Source organism: Nyctibius grandis, unplaced genomic scaffold, assembly GCF_013368605.1.
Source record: "Nyctibius grandis isolate bNycGra1 unplaced genomic scaffold, bNycGra1.pri S41, whole genome shotgun sequence".
NCBI classification, from domain to species: domain Eukaryota; kingdom Metazoa; phylum Chordata; class Aves; order Nyctibiiformes; family Nyctibiidae; genus Nyctibius; species Nyctibius grandis.
Window position 1 is genome coordinate 600,478 of NW_027167475.1, and position 13,512 is coordinate 613,989.

General features: G+C 49.0%; 1 protein-coding gene across 1 annotated transcript; it reads right to left on the reverse strand.

Annotated features, from left to right (window-relative positions):
* Positions 1-1,688: 1,688 nt before the first annotated feature.
* LOC137677219 (ubiquitin carboxyl-terminal hydrolase 42-like) lies at positions 1,689-10,285 on the reverse strand. The gene is given in 11 exon segments (XM_068424490.1): positions 1,689-1,824; positions 6,564-6,664; positions 6,882-7,022; positions 7,285-7,396; positions 7,654-7,736; positions 8,295-8,365; positions 8,520-8,587; positions 8,735-8,837; positions 8,913-9,023; positions 9,467-9,667; positions 10,261-10,285. Coding segments are annotated over 11 exon segments (1,152 nt in total).
* Positions 10,286-13,512: the final 3,227 nt, after the last annotated feature.

Sequence of the window (13,512 nt, forward strand, 5' to 3'; positions counted from 1 at the left end):
TGTTCCCATGGGTTCTTTCCTTTCAGAAGATCGTACAGGGGGGCCATGATTTCGGGAGGGATCAGGACAATGTGGCGAAGCCATTGCAAGGATCCCACCAACTGTTGCATATCGTGGAGTGTTCTGATGTCTCGGCGGATTTTTATTTGCGGGGGGGTTATGTAGGAGCTCGTGACCCCTACTCCCAGGAAGGTTATACACGGTCCCTTTTTAACCTTCGCACTCGCGATTTCGAATCCGTTTGACTTTAGAGTTTCTGAAACTGTTGATATCAGCTGGTCCACCTGGTTTCCTGATGGTGCGGTGATTAAGATGTCATCCATGTATTGAATGATAGTCGCGGTTGGATTGTCACACCGAACCGGTGCCAGCGCCCGATCCACTGTAATCTGGGAGATAGTGGGTGAGTTGATCATTCCTTGAGGTAACACTTTCCATTGGAAGCGCAAGTTGGGGCGTTGGTTGTTTGGGAATATGACAGAAAAAGCAAACCGCTCCCTGTCCTCCTCATGCAGTGGTATTGAAAAGAAACAGTCCTTAATATCAAGGACGGCACACGGTTGTCCTTTTGGTAGCATGGAGCTCATGGGCAGTAGTGTTTGAACGGGACCCATTGGTTGGATCCTTTTGTTTACTTCACGCAAGTCATGGAGAAGGCGGAATCCCTCGCCGGTTCGTTTGGGTGTTACAAAAACGGGGGTGTTCCATGGGCTGGTGGAAGGCTCTATATGACCTCGTTGTAGTTCGCGGTCGACTAGCTTAAGGAAAGCGTCCATTCGAGGCTGTGACAGGGGCCACTGCTCGACCCATACTGGGTCAGATGATTTCCAAGTCAGTCTAATAGGTGGAAGTGGGTGTACAGCAGTGGCCCTTACTGTAAATTTGTCACCCTGGCTTTCAAAAGAGCTAGGGCATCCCTCCCCAACAGGGGTGGGACCCCTGGTATGACATATGGGAAGAGGGTAATGGTTTTCTCCGGTCCCTTTTCAGTGTAGAGTGTGATTGCTATCCGGTAGGTACTCTTCTGAGCTCGGGCCACTCCCCCAACTCCACCCACCGTGGGGGCGTCCTCCAATTTCCAATGTGAGGGCCATTTTGCCTTAGGGATAACTGTAACATCTGCTCCGGTATCAATCAAAAAGGGGATACTAATGGTGGTGCCGTTTGTGGTATCATAGAGAGAGCAGGTTCCCCACACCACTGGTGGGTTATCACATTTTACTGCCAGGGCCACCCTGGGATCTCGCCCCCAGGAAATAGTCCTTGTTGTCCCTGAGGTAGGGATAGGTTCGGCTGGGTTGCCGGTTGAGCCATAAAGTTGGTCGTATCTTGAGGGGGTAATAGGTTCGATGGCACCTCGCCCCATCCAGGGTTGGTATAGCTGGGCCGCTTCGTGCTCCAAATGGGAGAGGGCTGCGCGCGGCCAGGTTGCCCCCTCCCCCTCCCGTTTCCCTGTTTTTTTGATCTGCATTCCTTGGCGAGGTGTCCCTTTTTCCCACAGGCCCAACACGGTCCTCTGGGTCGATTTTGGCGCGGAGGGGGTGCTGTTGATTGGTCCCCCAGCTGGGGGCAGTTTGCCACCACGTGGCCTACCTGACCACATTTAAAGCATACCATCACATTGGCTATTGCAGTACGAACAGCCACTTGAATCGGAGCTAAATGTTCTTCCTTTGCGACATGCTTAATCATGTCCGCAATACTTGACCCCACTGGCAGCGATCGTAGGATTTCTTTAGTGGCCGAATTACACTGTTGGTGTAAGCAATCTGCCACAACCGGGCCTTTCGCCTCCGCGGGTAAGGTCGAGGAGTCGACCGCTGCCTGGAGGCGGTCCACAAACTGCGTAAAGCTTTCACTTTCAGTTTGTTTAATCGTGGACCATGGTGATGGTTTGACAATGACCCTAGAGGTTGTGCGAATGGCCTCTCTGGCCGCACGAGTAGTTGTCATAACCTCATGGGCCCGCAGGCCTTGGGCCTGTGCATGGGGAGTAATCATTGTTGGATCTGTACCCATCAGCCGCTGTAGGCTGGAGCCATGTAGCGGGTGGTCCGCTCCAGTTACTTGAGCTAGTTGCCTTGCACAGTTATCCTCCCATTCTTGTTTAAAAACAATCATCCCTGCCCCATCAAAAATCAATCTGCAAGTTTGTTTTATATCAAATGGGAGCATATCATCTCCCCCGAAGACACCATCTATGAGGGTAGAAACCATGGCAGAATTAAGCCCTTTATCCGCAATTGCCTTAACGACCGCTTGTATGTCCTTAGGGTTTACTGGTGAGTGGACCCTCTGTCCTCCGTCCGTTACCCGGACCGGGAATGCTAGCACGGCCGATGGGGCCCAATCGGCACATGCAGTCTTTATTTTTCTCCAGTCTGTGAGAGGGATTTTTTCCCTTTGCGGTCCCTTTCTATTTTTGTTTTTAACTGTATATGTTTCCTCTTTCTCCTCTTCTGAGCTTGAGTCAGTTACGAGCCACTCGTCCCAGCTCGTATCCGACCCGCAATCGGAACTTGGCCAGTCAGTTATTTCCGGGTTCCGGTACACTTTTGTCGGGTTCCGGTCCCGCCCGCTCCCCTTACGCGGGTTCCGGCCCCGCCCGCTCCCCTCACGGGCAGGCTGTTCCCTCCCCCTTGGCTCGCCCCACCCTCTGGTTAGGGGGGGGTTTGCCCTAAAAAGGTATTTTCCCGGGCAGCAGCTCCGATTGGCGTTTTGCCCCGCGCTCGCGCTCCCCCCTCTATGCTGATTGCTCCTCCCACTTGTTTCCTTTTCATTCTCCTCCCCCTCCTGCTCGCGCGCGTTCGTTAACAATGGCGCTTCCGCCCTGTTCCCACCACGGGCATCTTTGCCCCGCCCCCTCCCTTCCTGCTCGGCGCCATTTTGGGGCGCATAAGGCGGCGGTCTGGTCCAGACTTCCTCAGACTCCGCTTTCTCTGAGGCGCCCCTGGCCTCCTCGGCTAACCCACTCCAGAAGGATTTAGCTCGTTTCTGCCCCTCCGTAAGTGGGTCGGGGTTCGGGGATTGAGGGGATGTGCCGCCCTCGCACAGCTCGTTAGGCACTGCATAATCGCTATCCTCCGGGGGGTGCAAAGTCTGTGTGGCTGCCCCGACTCCCAATTTAGGGATGGTTTGCAAACAGTCCTTTGCCGCCCTCCAGGTCTCCTGTTCTTGTATTGCTTTCTGCAGGGCCTGTACGACTTTTCCCCACGCTTTAAGGTTTTTCCCACAACCCGAAGACATCGTCTCCTCAGCCAACGCTTTAGTGCATTTGTCCCACACCTCAGGGTGGAGAATATCCACCGGCTGGTCGATAACACCAGTTTGCAAAAGCCTCGCAACAGCGAGAGTAAAATCTTTGGGTTTACAATCGATACCCCACTGCTTATGTAATTCTGATACGACCTTCACAAGGGCTTCCATCCTCCTTGTTGGTCCGGGAGCGTCCTCCCCGCCGGGCTGGTCCTGCCGCTCCGGCCGCCGTTCACCCGATTCCAGGCGAGTTCCCGGGTTTCGGCACCACTTGTTGCCTTTACTGGCGTGGCGACCCGGTTCGGGAACGGCACGGCGACCAACCCCAGGCCGCTCGGGCCATTAACTCACAGACACCAATGTGGTGGACGGTAAATGGCGTTTATTAGTGTGTAAAACGGTATTATATATCCTGAGTTCACAACGTCACTTACGTCTAGTTGTGCCCTAACCCACACTCTATTGGCTATCAGGGTATCTGGGGAGGGGTCATATCTTTCCGTACAGCCCGATATCTTCCGGCCGCCAGACCCTAACTGCCTACAGTTTGGACCCTAAAAATGAAAGTGTATGTCCTGAAAAAAGGCTATTGTTAATACAAGGCAGGTTTGGACCCTATAAATAAGGCTTTGTACTCTAAAAATGAGGACTTGGACTTTCCAAATCAAACTTGGGGGCTTAGAAATGAGGCTCTGCATTCTTGAAATGAGTCCTTGGGCCTTACAAGGGGTGCCTGGAACAGATAAATGCAGCTTTGGGCCCTAAAAGTGAGGCTTTGGGACCTAAAAAGGAGGCTTTTACCCTAGAATCAAACTCTGGGATGTAAAAATGGGGCTTTGGACCTAAAATAGAGGCTTGGGGGTTTACAAGAGGGGTTTGGACCATAAAAACGAGAGCTTGGACTCTCAAGATATGGCTTGGAGCCTCAAAATGACTAGCTGGATCCCAAAAATGCCACTTTGGAGCCTGGAAATAAGGCTTTGGAAACTAAAAATGCAGCTTTTGTTTTGGAGTCTAAAAATGAGGCTTTGGAGGCTAAACTGAGACTATGGAAGACAAAACAAAGTCTTTGGAAAGGAAAAATGAGGATTTGGATGCTCTAAATGTAGCTTTGTACCCTGAAAAGAGACTTTCTGCACTAAAAGTGAACATTTTCATCCTATAAAGGAAACTGTGGTCTCTAGAAAAAGGCTATGGGTAATAAGAGAGAGATTTGGACCCTAAAAATGAGGATTTGGGCCCTGAAATGAGGCTTTAGGCTCTAAAACTGATAGGCGAGATGCTACAAATGACCCTTTGGAACCTGCAAAGGAGGGAAGCCTCTTGCTTCCTCTGTGGCCCCAAGAAATGAAGCTTTGGTCCCAAAGATAGGGCTTTGGGCACTCCAAAGGAGGCTTATCGATCCCACTTCCGTTCGAGTGACTTGAACTCCATATTGAAAAAGAAGAGATTGCACGATGGGCACACGCAAGCACACAGCTTTCAAAATCCCAAGGCATAAACCTCTCACACTGGGTTTTTCCACCAATTGCCCCAAAACCTACAAAGGAGAAACACCCCATAAATTACACATGCAAGGCCAACAAGTATTTTTAATTCTGGCTTTGGCTTTTCTGCCGATTGGTTCCAAATGAGTATCAGATGCAGAGCTCCTCCCTCATCCAGGGTCGCAATCTGCCCCCGTCACCACCACAGCGCCCCGAGTGTTTGTCCGATGTGCATCGCTGGGGATCTGACACCCTCCTCCTCCCCGCTGAGGGGTCATTGTCTGCCATCCACAGACCGGCTGCAGAGATCGTAGCCCCGCCATGGGGATCTGCTCCACTCTCCCAGCCTCAGAGTTTACTCCTGAGCAGCCCTGGGTGCGGGAGCCCACTTGGAAGTGGCATTGCAGGGCCCTGGAGCTCCATCATCCCTTGGGGCTCTGTAACCATGTGGAGAACTTGCTCTCTGCCTCCTCCTCCTCCTTGCCAAGCGGTAGTGGTCTGTGATCTCCACAAACCGGCTGCGGAGATCATAGCCCCACCGCAGGGATCTGCTCTGGGCCCTCTCCCTGGCACCGTTCCCCTGGTGGTGAGAGAGAGAGTCCTCCATGCCTACCACCATGTCCTGCAAAGAGAGCTGTGAAAAGGTCTTGCCCTTTCCTCCTGAAAGGACCAGAACAGGGGAGAAACGCCAGAAGCTGTTTGAGGGACAGCTAAGGGCCTCCCAAAGGCTCTCCTGGAGGGGTGCAGAGGCAGACTAATGGGATGGATCTAGGTGGGATGCTTTGAGAGGGAGCAGCGTTGTGGCTGTGAAGAAAGCTGTAGTGTGGGAGGGAAAAGAGAGCAATGCCAAGATCCCAGAAAGAAATCCACTGTCCACCTCGTGCCCTGACCCACGTCCCCAGAGTTACCTTAGTCCTCTGAGGCAGACACTGTGGTCCCACAGAAGCTGCCTGCTTGCTGCCAGCCCCCAACTGGCTGAAGAAGGAACGGTTGTATGATAGTGCTGGTGAGGAAGGAGCCCTTTCTGCAATTTTCAAGTCAGAGCACCTGGAGAAAAAAAAAAAGATCACTGTTTAGGGCTGTTCTTGCAGTCTCCTCTGGGGTTCATTTTCCTGGAGGGGTTTCTAGGAGAGACAGAAGATGTAACCAAGGTTACAAATGGGAAATTCAAGTGAGGTCTTCCCCCCAGGTTTGCCCCTGTCACAGCAAGTCCTTGTCTTTATGCCCCCTATGACCTCCATTTCACAGAATCATAGAATCATAGAAGGGTTTGGGTTGGAAGGCACCTCTAAAGGTCATCTAGTTCCAACCCCTCTGCCATAGGCAGGGACGGCTTCTGCTAGACCAGGTTGCTCAGAGCCCCATCCAGCCTGGCCTTGAACACTGCCAGGGAGGGGGCATCCACAGCTTCTTTGGGCAACCTGGTCCAGTGTCTCACAACCCTCACAGTTAAGAATTTCTTCCTCATATCTAATCTAAATCTTCCCTCTTTCACTTTAAAACCATTACTCCTCATCCTGTCACTACGCTCCCTGCTGAAGAGTCCCTCGCCATCTTTCCTGCAGGCCCCCTTTAAGTACTCTTCGCTACATTAGACAGCTTCAGATCGCAGACAAGGAGCAGTTTACAGCAGGGCAGCAGCCTAAAGCCCAGCAAGGGAAGACAGGGACTGACGTGGGGTAGTTCAGATTTGACAGCACTGAATGATGCAGGTAGTAACTGTCTCCTATGACAGAAAGAGAAACACTCCAGAGGACAAGAAGAATAGCAAAGCCAGGAGAAGGAAATGTATTCTGCACACGTTCTAAAACTTGTTATTACCTGACATAAAACAGCAGATAGGCTTGCTGCCTGAGAACTTTTTTGATGCTGCAACCATGCACAGACATATCATCCATCTTGTACCACCGTCCATTGCTGACCTGCAAAGAAAACATTGATATCTGGAGATGAACTGCACGGTTTCTCCACAAAAACACAGGCAGGGAACTACAGAACCAAGCGTGCGCCAAAACAAATCCAATCCGGCCCTGGAAGAGACCTTCTCCCGCAAAACCTCGGCTGCCACTAACACTGCCGTGAAAGTTTGGCTTCCCCAGCCCACATTTTTCCCCTGCTAGGAAGGAAGTTGCTCTTTACCTTTGCATAGCAGAAATAGTGTCCTGCCTAACAGCTGCCACCGCTATGTACCAGGACAGCATATAAGGAGTAGATGAGCGGTTCTCCAGCTGTCTGAGACATGTATGGCTGAAGATCCAAGTACTCGGGATACTCCACAACCTACAGAGAGACCAAGAGGGCTCAGAAATGATCCTGAAATGCTACATGAAATAGCCTTCAACATGTCATGGTTTGGGTGGCAGGAAACTGCTCTCGGCCCAAGCAGCTCTGTCATTGGTACATGCTCTTCTTCCCACAGGAGCTCTCATCTCCCCACAAGGGAACATGAAAAACCCAACATGAACAACATGTGAAAGAGCGTCCTGCTTTGGGAATTCTCCTGCTCCAGGAAGAGAAAGTTGTGCTCCAGTTGCGTACACACCTTGCTGATCTTCCTGCCGGTGAAATCTTCAAACCTTTTCAGGCACATTGTGAGAACATTGGGTGCGTGGTGAACTGTAAACCTCTTGGAGGCGGCAACCATCTTGTCACACCTTGAAACCAAGCACAGAGCCAAGTGCTGAAATGCACCCTATCTTCCCCCAAGAAGGCCAGACAAGATTTCCTCTCTCACACATCCTTATGCTATTTCAAGGCTACTCAGTACCATAAGGCCATATTAAAAAAAAACCAAACAGCTGCATCTCCTTATTGTCCATTAAACCTAATGTGAAAAGATGTCTTATGCTCCATGCCATGCAGCACCTTCACGCAGGATCTAGCATTAATATGTCGTTAGTAATCTTCTTACTTGCTACATTTAAAGCAGTTTTCACCATCCAGCTGCTCAGGTTTCACAAAGTCCTCCAGAGCTGCAGTGACAGATGAGGCTGCCTGGAGGAGTGAGAAAGGAGAGCACTGAGCTGAGGGTAACGGCCTCGCCCAAACACTTACTGGGAGTTGACAAGAAGACCCGGGCAGCTGAGGCTGAGGAGACCCACTGTGAACCCGCAGGCAGTGTCCAGAAGGAGGCAGAAAGAGGGTATTATGCTGAACATTTCCCTCAATTCTCAGGGATTCCCGGGCCTATCAAGAGCAACCAATCTATGGCACCGCTCAGTTCAACTACTGATGGTGTGCAGGGTCATCAATAATGAAAACAACGCAACCCATCAGCCGGGAGCCAGGCAGGTGTTGAGGGAGGGCAAAAGGAAGAAGGATGAGAGTACGTCAGGGTGCAGGGAGGATAATTTGTACTTGTCCAGCTTAAAGCCAGCACCTACAGGGAGACCACCGCCATGGCGTACCCAGAAGGACACAGTCCGTTCCACTTCACACCCACCACCAATTCCTCTCGTGTTCGCAGTCTAAGTTTTTTAAGTCAGCTGCATGGATTCTGGAAAGCTACAGGAGCCTTGGGACGTCTTGAATCAGTATTACAAGCCCTCTTACTTTTATATCCAAAGAAACATCCAGGAAGGCCTCGTGGGAATCGGAAACTGCTTTGCAGCTCAAGCACGTGACTGGAAGGGAGATCGAAATGCTCAGCGCTAGGGGAAGTCGACCGACTGTGCCGATTTCTGTCCTTCATACGCCAGTCACGCGATCAGCTGTTCATCACAGGCAGACAGAACGGCACAGACAATTCCTAGGAGAGCAGGGGTTGTGGAAAAGTACCTCTGGATCTCAGAAAGCCTCCAAAGATTTGATGGACGATGGTAGTGGCTTGAGAAGAGATGTCCAAGCTGGAAATAAATGGTAAGGCAGAGAGTTATCTCCTCCAGGTGTTTTGCTTTTTCTGAAAGCCCTGGACCTAGGTTTTCCTTGATGGGAGTATATCAATGAGTCCAAAGGGCTCGGGAACATTGAAAAGGTAATTTGCTTGTACTTACTTGCTGATTCCACTCAGACAAGCTCTCTGCATGGCACTGACAGTATAGCGTAAGAACTCATGGGCATCTTCCTGCCTGCCAAGCTGGAAGTGCTGTCCTATTCCTAAGAAAGAAGAAGTTAGTAGTTCTCTGCTACAAGAACGGAAGAAAACATGTCAAAGCACCTGAAATCACTTACGTGTGAGGACTCTGACAACAGCCCAAGGCTGGATGGCACTGCCTGAGGTACACAAGACTTGGTAAACGTGCGCTTCCATTCTGCACATCATGCAGAAGCCTTGCTGGAGACCTGAAGAGGGAGGGAGGGAAGGAAGAAAGCTTCTCAGGTTAGCAAAATATCCACAGCGATGGGAAATTTAATGAAGTTATAAGAACAGTCTCCACTCCTCTTCTCCCAAGGTGCCAATGTCCCAACAAGCCCAGGACATTTTAGTGCATAGAAAACTTTCTTCGTAGGGATGCTTAACTGACAGAATTTTTCTGTGCAATATGCCAAGAGGGCTTAACAAGAGGTAGGAATAGGCACCAAGACCCAGGCCTAGAAAGAGGTGCTTTTCTGAAGAGGAACACACCTAGCTACGACAAGCAGGTTCTAGTCTTGAGTGTTCCAAGAACACCAACTCAGAGGGTTGACAAAGAAGGGCTGCTTTTCTCCTAAATCACATTGCAGATTCTGGGAATCCTTGGGAAGTGCCCAACAGATCTACAAGGGTTGTTCATAAAAGCACTCACATGACTGGCTGTGCTCGAGAGAGAGCAGGTAGTTGGCCAGAGGAGGCGTGTACGTCAGGCACTGCAGGACGGAGTTGAGGAAGCACGTATTGCCCATGTTGTGGAGTCCCACTCCAGGTCTCTGTTGCTGCTGCCAGGCCATGCAAATCTCCTCCGGGGGAAAGAGGATCCTTTGTGGCGGAGCCGTTCCCTCGGCAATGACTGCAGGGAAATGACATTTGAAAAGAGATGAGACAATAATGTTGCGCAAAAGCATATTTTAAAAGTCAAGTTCTGTACAGGAGCACCCAGGACAGCCATCTCTAACCTCCAACCCAGAAACATCGAGGGAAGCCATTGAAATTTACAGGTCAAGAAACAGTTTTGGAAAAGAGTCTGTTCCCCTGCTTACTTTGCCACAAGTCCAACACACCCACACTCTGTTTTCTGTGCCTCAGGCTACCTTCCTTTCCCTCTAGTCTTGAACTGCATTATCAAGTCAAGCCTTCCCTTTTCCTGATTGTAACTTGATGAAAACAAGCAAGTGCCTAGCACAGAAGGTAACCCTACTGACGCCACAGCTTTCTACAAGCAATGACATCTTTCAAAGTCCTACAAATAGTGGCAGAGGAGGGATAAAATGTGTTTTCCTGTGTCTAATCGAAAACACCTGGGTAAGTCTGTCTGCTCTCAGGAAACGCCCCACAATTCAGTCTAGGTTGTCACACATCAACATGCAGGGATGCAGTACCCGACACCTCCGTTGCCTTTGGGCATTCACAAAGTCCAAGCCTACTGGTGAAGTCGCTACTCACAGGAGTCGTTCCCCATTGCAGCCATCGCTCCTCTCAGAAACAGAGGGGAAAGCTCTGGATGACAAAGGATGTCAGGATGTGCTCCAGAAAGAGGAGATCAACACCAGTCCTGTCACCTGATCACAAAGAAATAATTGTAACTCAACAAAATGATTCAAAAAACCCTCAAAACGCAACCCACAGATCAGCATCCGCCATCAAAAGTGTTTCAGTGGCACTTGTAACTGCTGCAGAGCTGCAGGCTGATGGCCCTACTGTCCCTGTCACAGGACTCCAAGGGACAGCAGTTACCAAGGCCCTTTTGAAGAGGACCTGCTGCTGACCTGTGGCTAGCGTTAGCAGCAGCGCCCTCTGGCTCTCCAGCCCACACTCACCCACCTCGTACGCGGCAGTGGCTGCCTTTTGTCCGCTGCTTTAACAGCTGCTTTTGCCGTGCTCCTTTTCTGTCTCCCTACGTACCGCCACAGTCAGGGTGGGCTTCTTGTCATTCTAGGCTGAGCCCAATGCCTCAGACTACACTGTCACCCCCTATTTACCTATCCTGGGCTATGGTAAAGAAATAAGAATTAGCAAATAGGAGCGCTACCCATAGTCCTGGCCAGCCTATGAAGGTGTAATAACTCAGTCTAGAGCTCGGAAGGTATAGACCAGCCTATACTTTCATCCTGTATCTACCTAGTCTATGATCTGTCCTGAAAGTCAAAGCATAATTACCTTTGAAAGAGGATGGAAGTTGAGGAGAAGTGGGCGATAAATGATAAATAGTTGGGAAAAAAGTAGCCACGCAAGTAGCAAAGGAAGGAGCTGAGTTATCCCGAAGGCCACCTCAGCTCAACTCACTTTCACTGCCCTGCGTGTCAGGATCCCAAGCCCCAGCCAGGTGATGTCACAATCCCTGGGCTGGTCCCACATCACTGCCCCTTTGTGACATGGGGCCGCATGGCAACGTGTCCCCTCAAGCCATGCGACCACACAGCTGCCACAGCCCGGGAACCTCCCGCAGTTGGCAGCCGCTAGGCTTCTCTGTCAGTGTTCGCGAGAGGGCACGGAGTAAATGCACGCAGAGCAATATGATCGTTAAGCAGATCTCGTTTATTCGCATATCTGAGGGTACATTTATACTATTCTATTGAGGGTACATTTATACTATTCTATTTTTGTACACGCTCTGTGTACATGTCATTTCTATTATGATTGGTTAGTATGCTTTGTTCACACACCTCTACATTAGTTCTGATTGGCTTATGCTAAAAAGTTATATCTTGTAGGTGCAGCATTCTTTCTTACTTTTCGACTTCCCTATATCTTATTTTTCTCATAGCCCAGGGCCTTGTTCTGTATTATGATTGGCTAGTTCATCACCACCCCATTACCACCCCCTAGACATGCCTGGACATAGCTCGTTCAGTACTTGACCGTTGTCCCGTGGGAACCCCACAAATCCCCCTTTTTGTTTTTGAACGAGCTATGTCCTGTCCTGTCCTTTTTTGTCTTTGTTTCTTACTTAAACCTGGTTCCCTGCGTCTCACAGAGCCCGGTCAGAGAATCCCAGCCTTGGTTACCCATAAATCCTGCTCTCTGTTGTTGTGCCAAAAAGGCTGTATTGACCATTTGTTGCACAGTTCTCTGCAAATATGCAAACAAACAGGGTAACACAAGTAGGATAATGCCTATTATAAACATTCCCATAAGTAAACTCTATCTACAAAACATGCAGTTTGCTTCAGAACACACTGTTATTCTCTGTTATTCTAGCTGAAAGGAAAATTACTGACAGGAAAGCTGATTCTGTGTAAAGGTAACACAGAGCAGGCCTTTTAGAGCCTGCTCTGAGGCCTACTCTTGCTAAACCGTTGTTAAACCATCTGGTATCAATTTCCCCCTTTGGAAGTAGTTAGATTTATTATCTCACTACTTCCATATACTCTTCTCAATGATTGTCTTAACACAACCCACGCAGATCCCTATGATAACTATAATCACAACTACATAAACTATTACCTCTAACAATGTAGCTAACCATCCTTTTAGAAACAATCCACCTAATTCTTGCAGGATTTTGTTGAGCCAATTATTTTCTGCTGCCTCCCTGATTGCCCTGCTGTCTTCTGCTACTCCCTGTCGAACTGCCTCCCAATGTATTACAATTGGGGGTCGCTCCTTATCTCCTGCTAAAGTTAAATGGTTAAGTACATAAACAGCTTTTGCAAGTCTCTCAGAAGGTTCAGTCACCTCTCCCCCTTTTTGTTTTTGCAGAAGCTGTTTCAATGTACTATGAGCACGTTCCACAATCGCCTGACCTGTAGGCGAATGAGGAATCCCAGTGACATGTGTAATACCCCATAGTTGACAAAATTGACGAAAAATCTGTGAACAATATGCTGGTCCATTATCAGTCTTAAGTTGTTGTGGAACCCCAAGACTTGCAAAGCAAGCAAGTAAATGTCGTTTGACATGACGACCTGTTTCCCCAGTTTGTGCTGTTGCCCATATTACATGTGAAAACGTATCAACAGATACATGAACATATTTGAGCCTTCCAAATTCTGCAATGTGAGTAACATCCATTTGCCACAGTTGCAACGCACACAACCCTCGAGGAATTACCCCTATCCCAATTCCCATGCCAATTTTCTGACAACTAGGACAAGCACTAACTAATTCACGTGCTTGTGCCATGGTGAGGTGAAATTGTTTCCCTAACATTTTCACTGATTGATGAAAGAATTGATGGGATAGTCATGCTTGTTCAAATAAATTTGGTGATATTTGCGTATAGAACATAAGTGTGTCTGCTTTATTATTTCCAATGCTCAAATCTTGATCAAATTGATGACTACGAATGTGGGTAACAAAATAAGGTACCTCCCTGAGGTTTATTGCCTGATGCAACTGTAGCAAAATGGTGTAAAGTCGCATATTCTTCACTGGTTGTATAAAAGCTCTTTCAATACGATTTACAATGCCTGCTGCATAAAGAGAGTCTGTTACAATATTTACAGGTAAGTCCTTCCATTTTGTAAAGACCTGGTATATTGCAAAAAGTTCAAGTGTCTGCAATGAATCCTCAGTTTGTCCTGAGAATTTGTAATGTTTCCATTGTCCATCCTCTTGCCAGGTAATAACTGCTGAGTGTGATCACTTTCCTGCATCAGTAAAAACAGTTAGTCCAGTCACAGGTATCTCTGATCTGATAGGTTGTTCTTCCCAATCCTGTTTGTAAATAAACTGTAGCTTTTTATGTTTTGGTAA